At 51.4% G+C, this 22,442-nt stretch overlaps 2 protein-coding genes across 21 annotated transcripts in view; one reads left to right on the forward strand and one right to left on the reverse strand.

Moving 5' to 3' along the window:
* Positions 1-8,352, reverse strand: sgce (sarcoglycan, epsilon). Of its 11 annotated transcripts, none has more exons than XR_008947834.1 (13): positions 8,111-8,352; positions 7,197-7,295; positions 5,048-5,170; positions 4,761-4,918; positions 4,504-4,576; positions 4,187-4,385; positions 2,744-2,906; positions 2,221-2,435; positions 1,871-1,897; positions 1,123-1,311; positions 747-790; positions 418-604; positions 1-336 (listed from the first exon to the last, which is right to left on the reverse strand). XR_008947834.1 is itself a non-coding variant. In XM_057020018.1 (13 exons), exons 1-13 carry the CDS (start codon positions 8,145-8,147, stop codon positions 286-288), a joined length of 1,416 nt encoding a protein of 471 aa, XP_056875998.1. In that variant the 5' UTR covers positions 8,148-8,351; the 3' UTR covers positions 1-285. The 11 variants fall into 11 exon arrangements, 7 of the variants coding, with proteins under 7 accessions (XP_056875998.1, XP_056876000.1, XP_056875999.1 ...); XR_008947836.1 differs by having other exon boundaries at positions 418-455; positions 650-790; XR_008947835.1 differs by having other exon boundaries at positions 418-562; positions 650-790.
* The window catches only part of ppp1r9a (protein phosphatase 1, regulatory subunit 9A), a 24,869-nt gene continuing 8,995 nt past the window's right edge, over positions 6,569-22,442 (forward strand). For 2 of the 10 annotated variants that reach the window (XM_057019995.1, XM_057019999.1), the window contains exons 1-6: positions 9,340-9,970; positions 11,004-12,466; positions 18,567-18,699; positions 19,028-19,148; positions 20,482-20,586; positions 22,287-22,422. In XM_057019995.1, coding sequence (XP_056875975.1) covers positions 11,141-12,466; positions 18,567-18,699; positions 19,028-19,148; positions 20,482-20,586; positions 22,287-22,422 — 1,821 coding nt within the window. In that variant the 5' untranslated portion in view covers positions 9,340-9,970; positions 11,004-11,140. Of the gene's footprint in view, positions 6,935-9,339; positions 9,971-10,027; positions 10,823-11,003; positions 12,467-18,566; positions 18,700-19,027; positions 19,149-20,481; positions 20,587-22,286; positions 22,423-22,442 lie in introns of those variants that run through there. The other 8 variants (XM_057019990.1, XM_057019996.1, XM_057019997.1 and 5 more) reach the window with 6 other exon arrangements.

Here is a 22,442-nt window from a genome sequence, read left to right on the forward strand (position 1 = left end):
CAGACGGTAAACTCAGAAGAATTTATTGTTATCATGTGACAAACTAACAACACATGACAACTAAAGCGTTTTAATGTAAATCTCCTTTTTCCTCCACGTGGTTCTTTATGAAAAACATACAAAAACATCTTACAGACGCTTAAATATCTCAATCTCGGTATTAAAACGGGCTTCCCGCACACTCTTACGGTGTTAGTCTAGATGGTAAAAGCTGTTGTGGAGCATGCATGTTGGCACAGATGGACAATAACGTGAAACCAGAAGAGCTCCGACAGCTTCCGCTGGTCACAAATTGAGAGCTTCGGCCACCTTCCTCTCCTCAGGAATACCATTTACCTAAAATAAAAATGGAAAAATGAAGTCTTAAGATGAATAAACCTCCAGACAGGAATGAGTTCTAACCCCCCCCGTGCCTACCTCCAGCCTCCGAAAGGTTGACATGACATAATTATCTCCTTTGTTAGCAGGGGGGCGGAGAGAGAGGCGGGTTAGTGTCGGACACTAGAGGGCGCTCGCACACCAACATCGCGCATGCAGCAGAGGGCGCACAGCGACACCATCTCTGTAGTGAGTCACACAGGAGGAGCGGAGCTACCGTAACGGCCTACAGTGAGATGTAGAACACACACATGCAGGAGTGGGAGCTCACCCATGCTCGGACAAAAGGTCAATGAAGCTGGCGCATGCTTCACAGGAGGGTGAGAGGAGGGTTCGTAGAGCAAACGGAGCGCCAAGCGAGCACTAACCTGATGGTCGCTGCTGCGGTATCGTAATCTGGTTTTGCAGATTCCTGGAATAATCCACAGTGACATTAGTGGAACAGCGAGAGCGCCGCAGCCGTCGGCGTCACGTGACAACATGCCGCCCGGGCTTCGAGCCCGTTAGGTAAAGTCACGGGGCGGCTTGAACCTCTTAAGCTGTGGTTCTACTTTCTAAAGGCCCCCTTTCTGCAGCGGCGGTCTTAGCTGTGCAGGAGGTGCGTTAGAGGGACGGGAACAAGAAGATTAATGGCGGCGTCATGTGTCTGCGTGCTAACGGACTGATTCAGCCTTGAAAAGCCTTGAAAGTTTTTAAATCGAGTCCCTGCTGGGAAAAAAAAAGAAAATCCCCGTAGCAACTCACGTCTGCGTCTGCATGAGCGGCATGCTGGTGGTCTCGTAGCTGTCGGGGTGGATGGGCGGCACCACCTCGCCGCTGACCGGGTTGAAGACGGGCAACGTGGAGAGGGGCCAGGAGATCTCGCGGTTCTTGGACATGCTCCGCAGCTCTTTGCTGGACTTCTGGATGGAGCTGTGATGGACCAGTTGGATGCTGGACAGGAGAGAGGAGGTGACCTCAGAATAATCTCCCAGAATGCAACACTGGGTCAAAACCATCCGCGTGAGCTCTCGATTCTTGCATGCACAGCAAAACTGAGGACTAACATACATCCACCCTCAACGACCCCCGCACCCAAAACACCTTTTAAGCCATTTGTTGCCGCCAATTTAACTCGTTTCAACATCTGGTTACTGAATTTTTGAGCAGCCCGTTGGATGAATGATGTCAACACACGCATGAGGAAGGCGTCGCCCCGATAATACACCCCGTTTTGCCGCTGCGCGCCAGAACGCACCTTTGGTTTCCACTCAAATGTGGAACTAATAATTACTCATTGTTAATTTTTTTCATGTTAATATCCTTTCGTGCGTCTCCCTTCTGCAAAACTCCGGCCGGATACACGCAAGCCGCCGTTCCGGCGCGCAGACGCGGCGCAAACGCACCCGGTGTATCATCAGAACCAGCGTAGAGGGAAAAAAACTGCAAAGCAAAGACGGAGAGAAGGGAGGGAGCAGCCCAAATAAAAGCAGGGGAGAGGTAAAACACTTACTCTGGTGTGTGCATGTTTCTTTTTTCCCTAGAGGCAAAACAAAATGGATGGATTAAATAGTTTAACAGAGTTTAACAGACGTCTGCACACAAGTGAGGGACTGATGGGATGGAGGACACTGAGGGCTGGTGGAGAACAATGGCTGACTGGTGCTGTGGTGGAGAAAATAACTGAAAAAAGAAGACAGATTTGAGTGGAATGGACTCTGGATGGTGACGAGCAGCTGCAAACCCAGTCCAGATGGCTGCCCTCTACTGTAAACACCCCCCGCTATCGCCATCTCCCATAATTCGTCGCTGAGGTTACGGTCTGTGTGTCGGGCCGTCGGGTACCGGGCGGAGCGCACTTACACCCCCTCGCGCCTGCAGCACATGGTGTAGCCGAGCACGAAGAAGAGGACGAGCGCCACGGCGGACGGGACGGCCAGCGTGACCAGGAAGTCGGAGAAGTAGTCCCTGGTCTTCATGGACTCGGACGGAGGGTCGTATTCTCCAAACTCGGGCAGGATGCCGGTGCCAGGTTCAGGGCGGGTCACGTACACCGGGACCACTTTGTTGATGTCAACCTAAAGGTAGCAAGAATTATTTTTGTGGAAACAGCAAAACTTTATTTATATTCTCGCAGCTGCGATTGAACACATCATATTTTATTTCCACTGCTCTGGTTATCATTTTTCCACGCCGACCCTGAACACATCGTCTACCTTTGTCCTAACTGGCGCTCATCTTGCTGATTACAGGTGGATTCCGGTACTGAATGTGTTTAATCATGACAGCTTTCATTCAAAGTCTGCGACTCCGTTCATGAGTTTACAAGCCTGACAGGACCCGAACATCCGCAGCTGCCTTTGACCTCCCACAAGTCGACACTCACCAGGGAAATCTTACACCAATCGATGTGGAACTGAGCTCGGAACTTCTTGTCACAGCTGATGACGGGCTCCATCTCCTGGCTGCACCGCAGCTGATTGTGTGGGCTTTCCACTTCCCGGAGGCAGGAGGAGAAAGGAACGTCGGCGCCGACCATCACGTACACCCTGCGGAGAGGCAGAGACGGGACGTGCGGAGCGTGAGACAAGGTAACAGAGGAGAACGGGGCTTGTTAGCGGCCTCCCGGATGCTTTCATCTTTGAAGACATCAGCATAAATCTTTGATGTACAACTTGTGGCAGCTCATGTGGGCGATTCCCCTCAGAATGGGCGGCTGTCAGCGCCGGCAGCCGCGTGAACTCGACTAATTTGCAGCAAGTCGCAGATCCCCCGGGTCCCGGTTGAGCAAAACGTCAGCATGAGAACAGTTGGGTGGAAAATACAAATAATCTGTTAGACTGAGAGAAAAGGACACGCACAGAGGAACTCTCAGAGGCCATTACAGATTACTAGCTAATTTTAGGGGATTAAACCAAAATAAATAGAAATGGAACCATGGTCACTGCTTCCTTTTTCAATGTGACAGAAGGAAGAAATCAAAGAATGCGTGTTCTTTGTACTAGGGTCCAAAATACTGTACAAATACACTAGCGAGCACAATGGGTTCCCTTGCCTGGTCCTCACAACTTCAGAGATCTGTTTGAGGGATCAGATGGGGCTGGAGAATGTGTTAGGATTCTAAAAGTCCTGACAAGGTTAGGAGAACAAGAATGTGTGTTTGTTTGTGAGTCATGAGAGTATCAGGAAAAAAAGGGATGATATGGAAATGTGCAGCCTTTATGTAACATCCAGCAAATTCACACTTCCCACGTCCTTCATTCCTAGAGAAAGCTCGTGAAACACACACACACACACACACACATACACGCACGCACACACACACACACACACACACACGCACACACACACACACACACACACAGGGCCTTTTTCTTCCCTGATGTATCTGTCAATAACACTAGGAAGTGCCGCTGAGCTCTGTCACGGTCACATGTGGTTGTACGGAGGCGGCGGCGGGTCGAATTCACCCTCTAAGTGTAAATGACAGGAAGGGCTGAGCTGTGATTGACAGCCGTCTGTCCAGACAGCCGTCTGTCCAGAGCACAGACCGTATGTGAAGATGGGTGTCGGGAAGCCATCTTGCCCCGCCTGACAGCTGAACTCTGCTTTAAATGAGGCTGTCAGCACAAGGCGGCACAGCAACACACAGGTATCAGCTTCACCTTTGTTCACTATAGAATGAGATGAACCGACCTTTATTTTAGATCCAGTGTGTCGGGGACACATCTTAGCAAAATCAACACCGTCGTTTTGCCACTAAAATATCCCCGCCGAAGCCTCCAGCCGGTGTTACGCGTCATTACACAGCAGCAAGAACCGCCCTCACCCTTCCTTCAGGTCGTTGATGGGCAGCGGCACGCGGCCGCCGCGGTCCAGGGCTGATGTGATGTTGATGGCATTGAGGCGCTCGGGCTGCCACACGTTCTTCACCGCCCCCAGGAAGTCCCCCAGAACCTCACTGGCCAGCATCTCCTCCACATTCATGTTTTTGATGTAGAACTCGGCCTGGAAGGGCAGAGGGAACTCTGCGGGGAGGAGCAGATGTCATCGCTAGCACATTAGCGCTGATGTGAGGACGGCGGCGATGACATCGCAGCACCGGCGTCACATCTGGGGGGGGGGGGATCTGTTTTCACCCCTCACCTTCCGTAGCCATGATGTTTATCACCAGGTTGTGCCGCGCCGTCTCAAAAGTGCGTCGGTTATAGGCCGTAATCTGCAAAACAGGGGGGAAAAGTTTAAGCCGAGCTCGGCGCAGCTCTGCAACCGTCTGAGACGCCGCACGGGGGCCCACGTGCCGCAGCTGTAAGCCTTTAGAAGAATTCCTATAGTAGCTTACGGGGGACAACATGTCGGAATCTGGGCAGCGGATTTGTTCGTATAGGTGGAGGCGTCATTACCTCTATGACGGTGGGCTTCCCCACATGCTCAGCCATGGGGGAGCCGTACAGGACGCCGTCGCTGTGGGGGGTCCTCTGGATGTAGCGCAGCCAGCCCGGCCTGTCCGGGTAGCCCATCAGGTTGGTGTTGAACGTGATCGGGTCATTGCTGGCGTCGCCTACGCGCAGAACCGATTCAGTCGAGTTCAATTTGAAACTGATGACGAGGCCATTGTGCAAACTGCTCACTACACTACTCACTTCAACGCCATCAGCGGCGTGCAGACAGTGTGAATTTAATGTTTTACCTGATTTAGGATAGGGAGGAAACTCTCCCTTGAAGTACTCCCTCTCCAGCACGTGCACAAAGAGCACTCCGGCCGATGGGTAGACGTTACGGTCCGCGTGTGATCTGGACAAGATGGTGACCACTGAAATGCACATTTAGAAGGAAAAAAGACATGAGCCGTGCGAGCAAATGTGCTGGTTCTGCTCACGATTCACTGCGCAGCGAGCGAAGGCACGATGCTAGTCGCTGTTAGCACATTAAAGGGAATTCCCATGTTAGCGCTGAGAATCTTAGATGTAGCAACACACTCCACTACTAGATAGTTTGGATGGAGATTTCTTTTGGACCCACAGTTTCTGCTCAACACTGGAAGGACCTGTGTAATTCTTTTTTTTAATTTGCTCAATTTCAAAGACATTTAGTCTTAAAATGGGCTCAATGAACCTGGACACTAGGAAAGGCAGGAGCGGAAGTGTCCGGCTCCTTCTGCACCTCCCTTTCTTGGATTTCTCCCCCCCCCCCACCCCTCGGTGGGAGGGCGGTGCACTCCTCTTTGCAATTACCCCAGGAGAATGAGTGTACACAGATGGAGGACAGGAACAGGAGGGGGAACTGAAAGTGTTTAGGAGAGAGAAAAACAAGTTCTGAGCTACGGACTGAAAAAGGAACGCCAGCTCACCCCCAGACACACGCACGATGCAGCTAAACTATCCCAATTTCCTATAATTTACCCCCAGCAAAGGTGGCTAAAGGCTGAAAGCTGCACTGCCAGCCCCTGACTCTTAATAAAGCTGAATTCCTTGCTGGAGATAGCAGCGGATCCGGATTTGCACTTTAATCTGAGGCCGTGAAAGAGGAAGTCAGCACAGGATCTTCGATTCCGGAGCCTCGTCTGTTGCAGGGCTGCATAAAAGGGTTAAAACAAGATTAGGTGGGACAGTAAGCTGCAGATTATTAAAGGGAGCCTTTGTCTGCAGGACCAAATTGCCTTATTCCGATCTAACAGCCCCGATGAGCTGCTGGCAAATGCAAACTTTAAAGAAAAAAGGTCCCTAATGTGTCTTAAAATGAGCTACATCTGCAGCCACAAACAAAGGCCCCGGAGCAGCCATATGCCCCCCCCCCCCCACCCCCCCCGTCCCAGCGGGACAGGTCGCAGTAAGACTCCATCAATACCATTTTGCTGCCACTAAAGGAGAAGCCAAAGGTGTTATTCACACCGCTTTCCAAGGACAAACAGCAGGGACCACCTGAGCACCGCTAATCCGCGCGACATTAGCCGCCACCTCTTTGGGTCGAACTTATCCGGACCAGGACTAAAACCCGGGCTGGTCTCAGAACAGCGGCGATGCCTCCGCTGATGACTTGAGGCGATCTGCGGATCGCAGGTGCGAAACTGTACACAATACATCACCGATTACAGGTTAATGCGAAACTGTCGCCTGTGGCCAGCAGCTGCAGGACAGACAGAAAGAAACGCCTGTTTTTAACACTCCGGATTCTTCAGTTCCGGGGGGGAAGAACCCGAGAATCCTCTATCAAAGCGCTAAAGTCAGGCGAACCGGCCTCGGAGGCCGTGCGAATGGATAACTGGATTTGTTCTGCCTCTGTGCGTTGACCTTCAGCCGACTAACGCGACTCCTCGGTTACGCCAAACAACTGGAGGGGTCTGGAGAACCGGAGCAGCCAGGAGGCCCGAGTCCTCTTCTGTCGAGGCAGATCTGTGCTCCACGTGCACGTCGGCCGGGTCAGGAGGAGCGCATGTGCTTCTCTGGTGTTCGGAGGGGAAGCACAGACAACAAGGGCCGCCACTGATGCGTCTCAGACCTGGAAGTGAAAGTAAAGGCTCCTCCGACCAGGTCCAGACCGTTTGGAGAGTGTTTCCTGGTCCAGTAGTGGAGAAACGGTGAGCACCACCCTGATTTTTACACGTTCGTCGGGAGGATTTGTGTCATCCGAGGTGAATTAGTGCGCTGGAGAGGAGTTTAGTTTGTCATTATTTGGGATAGATTCTTTAAATTCTTGTAAAAAGCGCAACACAATGACGCCGCTATTAATGGGGAACCAGCTGAGAATGTCACTGTTATGACGGGGGAGGGTACAGCACATGAATGGCCCCATTACACACACTCACACACACACACACACACACACACACACACACTCACCATCTCTGTACAAGGGCGTTCTCTGCTTCAAGCCCATGGATCGCTCCATGTGGACATTTCTCTCATGTAAAGCAGCACCACAGGCATGCACAAAGTAAACTATTGGATCAATGGATAATGATTATTACAGCAAAGTGTAAAAGGAAAATGATTAACCAGATGAGGGTCTTTACTGGTGCGCCCCATCAGGGGCCCAGCCCGGCCCTTGGCCCGGCCCATGGCCCGGCCCGTGGCCCAGCCCGGCCCGTGTGGTGAGTAACTCCCAGACACTCAAGATGTCGTCGTGCTTGAAAATCTGCAGTTCTGGTTCTTTAGAACCTGCTGCAGCCAGCGGTACATTTTAGGGTTGTTGGGTTTACCCAGCTGTGGTTATGTGTAAGAGTTTTAAATATGCCTGGATAAAAATAGCCTTAATCAGACTGACAGGATTACAGATAGTGACTAACATTATGGGTTGTTTTTTTACATAAAATGCATTAAAAAAAATAAGTGTCTGATTTACAAAGTGATTTTTTTCTTAAATATATATACTCCTGATACTTCACTAACTCAGGCTGTACACTTAATAAGGCGTTAATAACACACCTGTTCTATTTATAACCAGGGGCCTGCATCAATGGGGATTTTTAAGTGGAAGAGAAAATAACAACAAAACCCATCAAAATTAACTTCTGGAGCTGTGAAGGATCACAAATCACGTGTTTCGCCTCATCTAATTTGGCATTTCGGCCAAATAAGGACTAGAACTTTCTCCTGTTCGCCATTTTCCCCTCCCAAGTCTCCTTTATTCATGGAAAAAATGAGCAGAATTCCTCCAGGCAGCAGGCTAACTGGCTAGCTAGGCTAACTAGCCACCGAGGCTAACAACGGCTCCAGAAACGGTCCCCATTCTCCCGCGGTCGGCTTATACGTACCGGTACCGAGCCACACCGCGGCGGCAGCAGCGGACATTGTGCCGTCGGTTCTCCCCGCGGGTATTTACATGAGAAAAGGAGGTTTTAGTCGCGACTGGGCTTGACAGGCGTCCGCCGGAGCATCCTGCTGCAGTCCTCCCTCCGCCTCCTCCCGCCCGGCTGCACACCGCTGCTCATTGGCTCCACATCTGGATGGAAAAAGACGGTCGGCTCCTAAAAAAAGCAAGTGCAATTAGAATTCCACCCAAGAGAGTAGCAACAAGAGCGGGGGTTTGCGAGGGGGGGGGGGGGGCGTTTCGCATCTCTTTTGGATGCAAAAATAGGGGTGATTTATGACGTCACAGGTCACTGCTGGATGAGAGCGAATACACGTGCGAGAAGTCTCTCCTGTCTTTCCAGGTCCCCCGCGGAGACAGCGCCAGGAGACAGATGGCCATGTTTGACCCCCATTGGCTTCGAGCAGACCTGCTCACGGCCTGGGGGGGCCTTAAATTCACCCCTCTTGTCTTGACATCAACAAGGGTCTCTGCCTTGATCCTGCAGGCAGTTTTCAGGAAGGAATATTGGAAATTGGATTTAGGGCTTCCTCTCTGCAAGACAAGCACCAGCCAACCATCTGTAGTGCTGTTGTGTTCTCTCGCCCTCCCTGTGTCGCCCCGAAGATTATTTTTAGGTTGCTTAGCAACATCTTCACACATCCAGTGTTTAGACTGGGTATGGATGGATCATGACACTCGACTTTAAGTGCATTTACATGCAAATGGGCGCCAGGGTTCCTGACGCAGGGGAAAGCAAAGACAGGAGACAAGAGAATCGTCTCTGATTCAGTTTTATTGGGGTCTGAAATTTCCCTGGCGGAGACAAAAACTTGTGGTCATGTGACTATTTGAAGGGGAAAGAATTTGTCAGGCAAATAAACCGCGTTATCTGGTGTGGTTTGACAAGATTGCATAATCAAACACTGCATATTCATTTATGTATATGGCCTCGGATATAAGCATGAGGTTTGATGTTGAAGGGGGGAAAATCACGTTAAAAGTTCAATTTATACAGACGTTGCAAGTTTTAAATGATGAACTATTATGTTAGGTCCTGTTTGACAAAGGGAGGTAAAGCTCCAGATGGCAGAGCAGGGCAGGAAGTGATACAGACGTCCGATGTTTGCGTCTTTCCCCGCTAGATGGCGCCAAATCCCGCACACTTTACCTTAGCGCCACTTCCCATTAAAATCCCCTCCAGTATCACTCGTGATCAGCACTGGGACGAGTTATTGAGCTCAACGGGAACCGAACTATAGATTCTGATCCTCCTTTTTCAGAAGCTCCGGCTCACCGCAACGCTGACCCACCCCGAGGATCAAAACAACCCAGCAGCAGGGTGAAGTTCCAGCGCGCAGGCACTTGCGCCAGACTGCAGTTGACTGAATCCCCCTCTGCGCGGCAGCTTATCGGACCGAACCATTTCTGCGGTTCAGCTCTCGCCTGTCACATGAGGCGCCGCACTCACAAAACCCCCGGCTGCCGCTCCACCATGCGGCTGTGCACTGCGCGTCCCTGCGGGCGCACATCGGTCCGGCGAATGCAGCCAGGGTGCAGCCGTCAGTGAGACGATCCGTCCGGTGCGTCTGGCGGCAGCGGCAGCGGCAGCGGCAGCATCCGCCGCCTGCAATGGCGTTGTAGCGGCACCAGAGCGTCCGAGCGGCGAGCCTCCGTCCCGAGCCGGGGATAACAGGTTTTTCGACCTCTTATTATAAAAAGAGCATCCGAATTCCACCCCGACGCGTCCCGTGGATTAGTTGATGGGGTTGTTTTTTTTACTGTTGCGTCGCAACGCGTCAAATTGGAAGGCGGAACCACGAATGTAAGTCTGACTCTTTTGTTTTTGTTGCCGCTGGAGCGACGCCGCTGCGGTCTGTGCTCAACACTCCACAAGACGGGGTCCCTCATTTGCTTTTTCAGCCCTTCTTGGACGTAAACGTGAACGGGGTGGGATGGGGATGGCTGCGTGTTTACCGGTGGCAGCGTGTTGGTGGTGGAGGACCCGGAGCTGTCATGGTGTGCGCGGTGCGTCGGATGCGCGGCGGTCCGTCTGATCCCACCGACACCCGAATTCCACCTCTCGCCTTTAACTTTGTTTACCTGCGGGTGATGTGATCGAGGGGGGGTTTGCCTCTTTGTTGGTTGCATTTTTGGTCAGGATTATAACAGACTAAAGGAGACTGAAGCAGGACCTGCAGGTTTCAGCATCAGCCGCCGCTGACGCGTCCATACTATAATATCCATATGGGTTTCCAGCACAACATAGATTAACGGATTTCCTGTGTCCTATATTCATGTGCCATATTGTGTCTGTGTATTTCTCCTCGGAATGCGCTTCCAAACACGATTACGCGTTCATGGCTGCAGGTATGCTGCGTTTCACCCTCAGCGCCCTGCCCGAGCGTCAGAACTCGCTGTTGTAACTTCCGGTTAAACAGCAAACCTTGTTTTCGTTTTGTTGGCGTCTGCAACATAATACAAGGGGGGGTTTCCTCTGTGCAGTCTGGTAGAGGATGTGCGGTTCGTTGTTTGCTGACATTTAAAGGAGGCATCTTAATGTCACAGATGGTTTAGGGAGGTGGGGAGGGTGACCCCGGGGGCTGACCCGGCACCACAAAGAAGAAGACAAGAGGAGGACGAGCAGCGTTTCTTCGCACAGCAACAAAGAGTTATAGTAATTCTGCGTTTGTCTCCATATTGATTTGCTGATGAGTCCATTTCAGCAATCTTAAGAAGGCTCCTCAGCTCGCCGGTTGTTTTTGCTCACAAGCTGAGCGTCAGCTGATGCATCTCTAGTTCAATTAGTGCATTTTTCCTGAACAGAGTCTTCATAAGGTCTCTCTGTCTTCCTGCAGGTCGGAATGGCCTTAAAGGAATTCTAAAACCAACTGGATCAGATTATATCGGCCCTGCGTAGGTCACAGTAGACTCCTCCGTATTCTAATGAGGTCAGGGCGATGCTGATGTCCCAACTGAGTCCGGAAACATCATCATGCTGAAGATGGAGGCCTCGGGGGAGAGGAGCAGCCTCCGGAGCGCCTCCCCTCACCGCAACGCCTACCGGGCTGAGTTTCAAGCGCTCAAGAAGGCCTTCGACCAACCCCAGATCGACGGAGACTCCAAACCCAAAGACCTGGAAAGGGTGAAGCAGCCGAGGGGGCGCCAATATGGCAGCCATGTCAGCCGCATTAAGGACATGTTCATGCAGATGGGCTCAGAGAGCAGCTCTGCCAGGGCCAAGGGGAGCGACGAGTCCTCGCCGCAGAAGATGGTCAAGCCCAACAACTTCATCAACAGGGCCGACGGATCCGTGATAAAACTGCAGCATTCCTCTTCATCCGACAGGGTCGGCGGCGCCGGAGCCAAGTTCTCGGAAACCAGGAAGCTGTTTGAGCAGCACTCGCGCGACCAGTCCCAGTCTCCAGTCTTTCCATACGGACGTGATAAAAGAGGGTCCCATGAGCACCTAGACGACTGGCGAGGCGCGAGGTCCAATCGAGGCAGTACGGATTCCCTGGATTCGCTCTGCTCCAGGACTGAGGCGTCCTCGCCCACCGTGAGCCAACTCAGCGCTGTGTTCGAAAACGCCGACCATCACAACCAAGGCGCGCCCTACAGGGGGGTCAGCAGACGGGCCCTGTACTCCCCCGACGGGTCTCACCGCCATGGCGCCGACCTCAGCGAGGATGATTCGCGACAGTCTCCCGTTCGCGGGAGCTACAGGAACAAGAAGTTCCCCGTATCCTCCTCTTCTGAGGACTTTCTGAGCTCGAACGCCGGAACTGAGAATTCCGAGCTCAAACTCGCACCAAAAGAGGCGGAGAGCCGAGACAAAGCCGAAAAGGTCGATAAAAGCCATATCTCCGGGGTCGGCGCCAACGCAAGCCAGGTCAACGGTTCCTGCGAGGAAGAGGAGAAGCCGTCAGAAATGAGGAAGCATGTCGAGGGCCAGGAGGGGTCCAAAGCTTCCGAACCGACAGACGACCCAGCCCCCGAGCGGCTGCCCACCCCAACCACACCCGAAGGAGAAGGTCAGGACGAGGATGCGGGACGGGACGAGACGCTGAAGGAAGCGGCGGAAGAGCCGGAGGAGGAATTCTCCGGGAACGAGCGGGTGGTTTTTAACGCCGACGGGGACGCCTGCTACCAGGGCTGGGGGGAGAGCTGCACGGATCCGGAGGACGACATCTACGGGGACGACGAGGACATCGTGTACGACCCGGGCTCCGAGGTGACGGAGATCCCCGGCCTGCCGCAAGAAAAACAAGAGGATATTCCACCAAAGAGGAAGATCCGTTTCAGCGCTTCGCCCATTACAGTAAGTCAGTCGTGATGATTAAACCAGGAGCACTCAATCTGCACACACATCCCATAATATAAAACACACTGGCTTAGGGTTTTAACGCCTGAGCAGCGTCGCTGAACTACGGCCTCGTTTATTTGCTACCCTTAAATACCGTCTGCAGCGGTTAAGTGCTAGCAGGGTCGGGCCGGAGCTTAGCTCGTTTGGGGGCGGAGCTCCAGGGTCAAAGCACTGCCCCCTGGGAAATCGATGCAATCATGAGCATCTGTGCACGTGTTAGTCGCGCCAGGCTCTGCACCCACACGTTTTTGTCAGTCATTTCATTCCCGACTTTGGGGGATATTGTGAGAATTGTTACTTTCCCACCTGCTTTTTTCCCAAATGATATTCTTCTTCTTCCTTCTTTCTCAGCCCCAGACTTTATATTCTCAGTGTGAAAATTTGCGGAATCTGACGGGAACAATCAGCCGTGAGCTGAATCCAGGCATTTGAAGTTATCCGCAGGTTTAGCATCGATCCCAGTGTGACGAGAGCCGGAGCAATTATGTCTGATCCTGACAGAAACTCCGGCGTTGCCTCATCCCGCCTTCAAAGCCCTCCACCGTCTTTTCTCTCCCCCCCCCCCCCCCCCCCGCTCACCTTTTGTAACAAATTTCACATATCTTTGATCACGTCTGTTAGAAACATAATTTTAATGAAACGTTGTTAAAAAAAAAAGGGACGATAATGAAGATAAACACGCCTGCTGTCCCATTTAGGTCAAACATCCCGGGAATAATCTGCTCTGTTTTCGCCCTTCATTTTGAGGCTTCTGTTGTCTGTGAAAGGGACCGACGCTCATTCATCATATGGAATATTCAAGAGGCACTGCCCCCACGACAGCCTTTACACAGACCCACAAGCACAATTAGACAAGCCCCCCCCCCCCCCCACCCCCCCCAACGCACTCCTCAGGCGGGCCCCTCCTTTGAGCACACGAGGAACAAGCGGGATTCTGTCTTTTGTTCGTTCGTGTAGCGAAAGAGACAAAGCTATTTCTCAGCCCTCGACCCGGCACGGGTCCAGCGCGACCCCCGCTGTCGGAGGAAATGGAAGAAGAAGAAATCCCGCCCCCCCCCTTGCATAAAGTGGATGAATCGTGTCATCGTCCCTGCTTTTTAGGCTCAGTTCATTTCCAAAAGCACACCCTTCTGTGTTTAAGGTTAAAGATCTCGTCCACATTCTTACGCTGAGCTCGAACATCCTCCTGCGTTGAACTGCCCGGGGAAAAGTCAGCCCCCCCCCCCCCCGGCAGGTGCTGACCTACAGAGGAGAGTCAGAACGCTGCAGGTTTCAAGCGTGCTTTCGGGTTCTCCTTCACTTTCAAGCACCTAGATGATTATTTCCAGAGCGTGCTTTGATGCTTTGTGACGACGTGGGCCTGTGCTTTGATCTCAAGGTGCAGGATGGTGCTGATGTGGCCCATTAGATGGCCTCTAAAGTGTTTCCGTAATCAGCGCTGCTCCTGGATCAGTGACAGCTCCTCCATTATATTGGTGGATAAAAAATTAATAACATTCTTATTTGCTAAAGACACCCAGAAACAAGTCAGATCAGTAAACAAGCGGCTAAATGAATGAATCACTCTTTTTAAAAGCTGCCTGAATTACGAGCCTCACCTTTTAAAGGTGCCCCGTGCGCCTGACAAGGATTGCGTAACATCGGCACCTGCCACGCGCCCCCTGGACCCGAAATATCAACACATGCGCTTGTCCTGTGTGAGGCTGAGGCCCACAAAAATGTGCCAGTGCTCTAATATATACATATTCATACTTGAGATTGTCATCAGAATAAACCAGAGTGTAAACATCTGCATGCTTTGGCCATCATCCTTATCTGGAGCCGACCCAAACACAGCGGAGCGCTTCGCCGGCTGAAATGAGATGGCCCGGGGCCAGAATCTTTGCTTCCTCGCCATGTCCTCTGATGGAAAGGATTGCTCTACTTTAAGACCGTCCGCCTTCTGGGCTGATTGCACATATTCAACAACATTACTCAAACTATGGAAGCAGTCCTGACGCGCACTCTCTCAACACAAATGCTTTGGATTCTCGTGTCTTCATTCGCTGGATTTGGACTAATTATCCAGTCTGTTAAGGATGACAAAGTTGACTCTGGGTCAGGAATAGCAACATCAGCGGCTGAATTCCGAATTACAGCTGGATCCTCTCCGTAAGCCTCTTTTTGGGGGATGGAAGGGAAATATTGGCAACAGCCAGACTCATTAAAATCCCTCAAACCTTGTCTGTGTTTTTTCAATCACTCAAAATTCTTTAGTGAGAGGAAATGAATCCGAATGGGTCTGAGGATTGTTGCCCCCGTCTTATCTCTGACACGTATGGCTCCGGCATTGTGTTCTGTGGACGGATTCCCTGGGCCGTGCAGCTCGGCCGCTCCATTATTAATGCGCCGGTGTTTTTGTTTGCTTGTGTCGGAGCCACCTGATCCCCTCCGGGGATGCATTTGTAATGATCCGGGAAAGATGAGTCGGACCCTGCGGGGTTTTTTTTACTGTTGCGTCGCAATAACTGCACACTCATCCTGCGTATCCAACCACATTAGGGAGAGTTTCAGTGCATTATTGAGAGTGTTGCTGGCGACGTTCCGCCTGTTGCTGAGGAAGACGGACGACCCCCGTGAACCGGCATTTATTGGGTCAGGCGCATAATTAATTTGAATTCTATAAATGCTAATGAAGTCATCCACAACGGACGGTTCTCTGTCATAAATGCAGCCGCTGTTCGTGCAGTTGGCTGCAGCAGAGCCGTTCCGGATCACACAGGCTGACCATTATGCTGCGCGTTCAAATGGATCCCAAGTGTGATCCCGTATAGCAGAGCGGAGCAAATGGGCATCAACATATCAGCACTATAACAAGCAACATGTTGTTGTTGGTAATTCTAATCCCAGCCCCCCCAGTTACTGTACGTGACCTAGGCAGGGAATAAAGCGGGGCATTGTCTCCGGCCGTTCAGTTGTTATTTACTATTCTCTGCCCTCACAGTTGACCACAGTTGGTTTATCGGGAGGAGCTGAGGAACCAAGCAGCATTGGCATCAACTTCCTTCTGGAGGGGAGCAATAAACTGGGCGGCTGCAGGGCCGGAGTCTTCGCCTGAGCCGATAACTGGGAAAAAACAAGTCTGAAATGAAATTTTAATGGCATTTGAAGATGCTGTTTATCCTTGTGCGAAGCCCACGGTGGCTAATGTGCGCGTCCACTCTGAATGCGGAAGAGGCTCCATTCGTGGTTAAAAAAAGAAACGCCGACTCCGCGTTTCCCCAGGCGTCCGGAGTCAGCGTGAGAGAAAGCGTCTGTCATGGCGACGGAAGATGTCCCTCTGAATTGAAGGCGTCCTCGCTAATCTTTCAAGAAGGTGCTTTTTTTTTGGTCTTTCTCCGTCTCACACGAACCCATCACCACCAACTCATACCTGTCAGCGCCCCCCCCCTGCCCCCCCCCCCCCCCGGAAGGAGACTGCTGAGCCGTCGCAGCAGAGCAGCCAATGAGCAGTGGAGTTAAGGAATCACCCAACCCCGCTCCGTGCCATTCTGCCTCTCCTTTTCTTATTTTCCTCGTGTTTCACCCTTCAGTAGCCTCACTGTCTGCCGCCGTGTCCCATGAATCATGACTCTTTTCCCTCCTCGCAGTGGCTGTGGCCTCCTCTTTTCATTCAAACCCTTCTGCATTTGTACCTTCAAGCATCTCCTCTGCGTCTGTGTTTATTTCCTGTTCCTCTTTTCAAGAGCTGGAATAAAAGATGACGACACAAAAGACTCAAGAAGATGGGACACCCTCCAACCAGAGACAGTTTTAAGATGTAAACTCTGCCCCAGATAAGATTCCATCCTTTTACACACTCCCCTGTGGTCCCCAGGAAGCAGAGGTTTGCTATAAACACTATAAAAGAAGGCTCTCTGTACATGGAGGGGGGCACTGATGAGGCAAAACCTGCTCTGCAGCTTTTCCAAATATTTCCTTTTCAAGCGCACGTGAAGGTTGAAATCGTGGTTTAAATCAATGGTAGTGCCAACGCGGAGGGTTCAGGATGTTCACTCCTCGCTAAGATACCTGCAGAGTACCGAGACAGGCTGTCGTTTGCTCGCCGACTCTCCGCCAGGACGGCGATGGAGCACGGAGGTGGTCTGAGGAAGGCTCGGCTTCCTTCGTGTCCGATGTTGAGGGTGTTGGAGGCGGAGTGGCTGCAGCAGCGTCCGCGATGACATCACACTAACCAAAGCCCTGACGTCCACCAGCAGGAGCTGGAGATCAGACAGCAAGAACTCTGATCTGTGGTTGCCAGAGACAACGTGCTTTCTGGGAGGGGTTCGTCGTCCAGGCCGTAGCTTGGATGAAGGTGTGTGTGTGTGTGGTGTGTGTGTGTGTGTGTGTGTGTGTGTGATTGGATCAGAGGCGATAGAATGGCAGGATGATGGGTGATTCTCCTTGAGATTTCCGTCATCACACCCCTGTTTATCATCCTTACACTGGCAGATGCTGTCGATTTAGAGCTGCTTGAGCTCCAAATCCTGGTTTACCATTTTATACATACACTCTAAACCCTCTGAACATCCCCTTTATGTGCTTTTTACATGAATCTTAAAACTCTGACATTTTCCTGTCACCGATCCTGCATCAAGCTAAAGCCGAGTGAATACAGGAAACATCACTCTACTATTCCTGTGTAATTATCATCCTGAAACATTCCAAAAATAAAATAATCAGCAAATGACTCAGAAATGTCACATCCTAACCATTAGGATGAGCCTGAGAGGTCAGTTTATTCCACCGCCCAGTGGCTACAGTGGTTAACTTTAACATTTCAGTCTTGTCTTCTTTTCACACTCTCTTCCTCCTTCGGTTGCTCTAATTTTTGGTTGAACGTGACCTTTTGCTCCTTGGGTGAATGTGTGAAGCTTAATAGAGCTGTTTAGAAGCAGGATGCCATTTGCTGCCTTCATCTCGTGCCTAAACACTCTCTAGTCTCTGTTCTTATTTCCCCTGTGCCTGCTTTTTCATTTATCCTCACACTCCCTTTATTACCACTTCCCACCTCGTTTTCTTAGTCGGCGTTCTCTGTCTCCAGCCCAATTTTTGAATCTTTTTTCATCGCTGCACCCTCCAGAACGCTCTCCCTCATGGCGATGCATTCACCCTCATTTCTCCTGATGACCTCCCCCTCCCTCTTGCTCTCTTACTGAGCTGGTTGTTTGTAGACAGCCCACAGTGACCGAGAGGGGCCATTAGAGGCGGAGCTGCCTGCCGATAGTAGCATCACGTCTGGGACGTTCAGGACGCTGCGAGCGCTGCTGCTAGTTTTCATCAGCAGGCTGCGTTTCCGCTCATCCATTCCCTTTTTATCTTTACAGTACAAACAGCATACAGGCGTGCGAGGGCGCGCATGTGTTAATAATGCGCGCTGGCCGATTGCGCTGAATGATTGATGACAGCCAGGTCATGGACGGCGCTCACGCAGGCTCAGGATAAGGCCTGGCAGCGTCACGCCACCTCGCTGCCCCAGAAGGCTCAGAACCACCAGCACAGCGTCTAGATTATGATGGTGCTAATAAAGATGAGAAGCAGCCAGGGTTTGGGGTGTTCCTGCAGCAGGCTGGGGGTTGTATCACCCTAGCAGTGTCAGCATTTGGTGATGGAAGCTGCCTTTAAATCAGCACCTGCAGCCTGCTTCCTGCAGGCGGTGCGGCAACGCGGCGTGCCTCTTCCCCACATCCTCCTTTTCCTCTTCAGCGTGCAGCGCGGGCCGAGCGCCCGTCTGGGACGAGATGGGACGTGACAGCTGGCTCTTGCTGTGGAGGAGAGGCAAACACATCAGAGGAGAAGAGAAAGGCGCCGTCACAAAAATACGCCCTTGTTCTGTTCCCTGTGAAATAATGGGCAGATGAGCAGCTACTGTTGTGGAGTTCTTTACATGCTGATGTTGTGCAGCTAACATCAATAAATGTGGAAAAGCTGGTTGCCATGAGAGCATCTTATATATTATGATAGACAAAGATGAGGAATCTGCTAGTTTAGGATGGGTTTCCCACTTGGAATAATCCCACATTCCTCCTTCCAGGTGTTCAACACCTACTCCAACGAGGACTACGACCGGCGTAATGAAGAGGTGGATCCTGTTGCCTCCTCTGCAGAGTACGAGCTGGAAAAGCGGGTGGAGAAGCTGGAGCTCTTCCCTGTAGAGCTGGAGAAAGGTAGGAAAGACAGTTCTGTCCGGTCATTATTTATATTCTGCAAGCTCACTACCGTAACTGAGACTATAGATGACATCCGACCTAAAGTGGCTTTATTTTTAATCTGTTTTTGAGGTTTTCCTGTGAGCTAACGTCAGAACAGCTTCTCCCGATCGCTGTTACTTAACATGACTTTTTAATAATTGATGCCGGCTGGATGGACGCTACTGTGGAAGGGAATTTCCCAGCCGGCATATTTCCATTTGTGTGAAGTGCTCACAGTTTAAGTTAAGACGGCAACTGTCCTCATCAATAAAACACTCATAAACGGTCTTTAACTCCCCTCCAGATGACGACGGCCTGGGAATCAGTATCATCGGGATGGGGGTGGGCGCTGACGCCGGCTTGGAGAAGCTGGGTATTTTCGTGAAGACCGTCATCGAGGGTGGAGCTGCCGAGAGGGATGGCAGGTGAGAAGAGCACGCACCAGCGAGCGCCAGTGAGACCATCATAAACCGGTCCGTAGCCAGAGTTGGCAGCAGTGAACGCAGCCTATAGACCCACAAAAGCGCCCAGTCGCACTATGCACCTGTCAGATTTAGCAGCAGGGGTTCGGATTAGAAGGCACCGTCTGGAACGTGAAGTCCCGCACGGGCGAGCGCTGAATATCTGGGTCATGTGACAGAGTCAGCGGCTTTGAGCGGGTTCTATCTGCTGGTTTCGTCCATTTGTCAAAGTTAGTTTGAGTCACCGATATTTTCATGCTTTTGCAGTCGATGCACGGGTGCTGCGCCTGTTGCGTTGGGTCCTGGTGGATTCTAAAGCGTGAACAGAGCAGTGAGAGTCAGCAGTGGACGAGGAGATGGGGCCTTTTCTTAGCCACTTCTTCCTGGCAGTAGATATATTTAGCTCAGGTTCCCCAAAAACAGATTAATATAGTATTGGCAGATGCTTACATGCAGATATTTAGCTAAGAGCTTGCTCACACTTTCTCCCCTCTCTACTAGCATGTATGTTGGGATGATTCATCAGCTCGCTTGGCTTCCTGCTTTAGTCCAGACTGTTGAGAAATTTGGAACGACAGAAGATGCATCCATCGGCTCCTCCACCGCCTCCATCTGAAAAAATGTCTTCCGCACCCCCTAGATCGGGTGATTCTAGGTCATTCTGTGTGTGTTGGCGTGAGACGACCTTCGTCCCTCCGCCGCCACCTGCCTTTACCGTGGTCTTTGCTCGGCAGCTGCGTGCCATCCGGCCGTCAGCCGCCAGCATGCGACAACACAAGTGGAAGCATTAGATGCCACGAAGGCTAGCAGAGCGTCTGAGCTGCTGAGTGACAGCCAGATCGCTCTGTGGCGACTGCTCAGGCTGATGTGTGGATCAGGGCCGCATTAGCGCCAGCGCTACAGCCGCAGACAGGCACCCAACGCCACTTTGGCCTCACACTTGACTGAATATTTAACTTGAAGTGGATTAAATGAATGACTGGGCTCTTGGACCCTTCAGCCTGTCCCGAGCGGAGGAAATTCTGGCTGTTCTGTGGCTCAGGGGACGTCTGCCGTGTCCTCGTTAGCCCTCCTGGTTTGTTTTGTGCCTCATCTCTTCTGCCTCTTTGTTACGCAACAGTCTGGAACCATCGCGGTGGAAATTTGTGACCACGGGAGAGTCGGCGGCCGCTCTAATTTGACGACTAATGTGAAACGATAAGCTGTTTTGTTTGTCTCCCATCTGGCCGCTTCGCTATTGTCGGTGTTACCGATCTCTGAATAATCAAAGAGATTAACGGCGCTTTCAATTGGCCAGGATCAAAGTGAACGACCAGATCGTGGAGGTGGACGGGACCAGCCTGGTGGGGGTCACCCAGAGCTTTGCAGCCTCGGTCCTCAGGAACACATCAGGGGTGGTCAGGTAAGATCTCAGACCAGTTGTGGACCTACACACCCACATTTCCTCCTTCCTATTGTGGTTGGCTCCCTGAGCTTCACCAGTGGAAAGATAAACGTGCGTCCGGGCCCAAACAAAACACGCCCAAACGCTCCAGAACAGGCCGTCACCTGACCAGATGCTGTTTGCTCAACTAATATTGACAGTGGGGCTTTTCCACATACCAGGATGTGCCACCGCAGGTGAGGCTGCCATGAAAAGGTTCCATAGCTCATCTGTCATTTTTTTATTGGTCTCATTTTTTTACCGGGTGGATCCAGCTTCGTTTGATCGCTCTCGAGCTGCTAAATGCACAGGAAGTGTTTGAGATTGAAATCCTGCGTATGAGAGACAGGATGCAGCCAAAGTCGCACAGACCTATTTTCAGTCCTCTCTCCCCGCGCTCGTTCACTATTTCAGTCTTTCTTCATCACATCTCACCCACTCACTCCTCTTCCTTCCATCTCTCTCCCTGATCGTCAGAGGTTTTGTGGCAAATTGGCCTATATTTGCCATTTTAGCTAAATTTAACCCTGAATTCCTGCAGCAAATCATCCAGGGGTGAGCCTCCTGGTCCTGTGGCTTCACTGAAGTGACCTTTTTGTTGTAGATATACGTAAAAATGGGAGGAATTTAGTTTTTATATGTCAGAAGTCATAGATTATATCAGGTATAGTAATAAACCATGGAGCCTGCAATGACAGCTGGAGGAGGACCCTCAAAAATATTGGTTGATTTCTCATGATAACCCTTAAAATTTAGCGATCACGCCCTCGGATGAATAAATGAAAGCCTGCCGTCATTTTCAGCTAAAATTTAGAGGAAAGAGCCTCAAAAACTGAGCTCATCCAATGATTCTAAATGACCTTTAGCTGCTAATTTGACCCACTTTTCCAACAAGCATCGAGCAGATTTAGGAGAGGAAATGCTCATTAGTGCACCACATGTATATCAGTCGGTTCCCCACTGTTATGTTTTCATATGTTTTTGGAACGCCTTCGTACTTACAGTAAATGACCCTTTAACTCATGCATGTGTGAAACCAGTGTCCTCAGAGGGTCATGCACCGGTCACGCAGGCTTTCCTGTCCGTAAAAATCTGTGTGTGTTGTCCCTCAAGTCCCTGGGCTGCTTTCCCTAGCTAACTTTAAAAGCCACGGCCTAAAAGTTGGAGTAAACAAGACCAGGTCTCTGCTGTAGAGCTCAGACAGCCTGGTGTGTGGCGGCCCCACAACGGCGGGAGTCCGGGTGGCTCCCCATGCGTGACCGGAAAGGATGTTTCCAGGTCAGCTGCTCCCCAGGCCTCCCCGCCGTCCATTACCCTGCTCAGCTTAACCGAAGCGTTCCCGGCTTTCCTATGAACTCCTTCTTCTCTCGCTGTCTCTCCTGCCCTTCGCTCGTCTCTGTACATGGAAGTGAAACGCAGCTTAAACCGCCTTTGGCTGTCAGAGTTCACGTGACGGGAGGTCAAACGACACACACACACGAAGATGCTTCTGCATTTCCCTTAATATCAAAGTAAAAATGGCCAACAAGCATTTTACTACATTTCCCATAAGCCTTTGCACGGTGACCAGAGGCTTGTAATTGTGCTTTTGGTTTTAATTAATGCCTCGTTCAGTAAAAGGCTTTGGTAATCGAAAACAGCCAAAGTTCCCAGGACTCAAACATCGCTTGTGATCGCAGGTTCGTGATTGGTCGAGAGCGCCCGGGTCAGCAGAGCGAGGTGGCGGCGCTCATCCAGCAGACCCTGGAGCAAGAGCGGAGACAGCGCGAGCTGCTGGAGCAGCAGTACGCCCACTACGACGCCGACGATGACGAGGTAACGACTGAACCATCTTA

Source organism: Takifugu flavidus, chromosome 21 (assembly GCF_003711565.1).
Source record: "Takifugu flavidus isolate HTHZ2018 chromosome 21, ASM371156v2, whole genome shotgun sequence".
Classification (NCBI taxonomy): domain Eukaryota; kingdom Metazoa; phylum Chordata; class Actinopteri; order Tetraodontiformes; family Tetraodontidae; genus Takifugu; species Takifugu flavidus.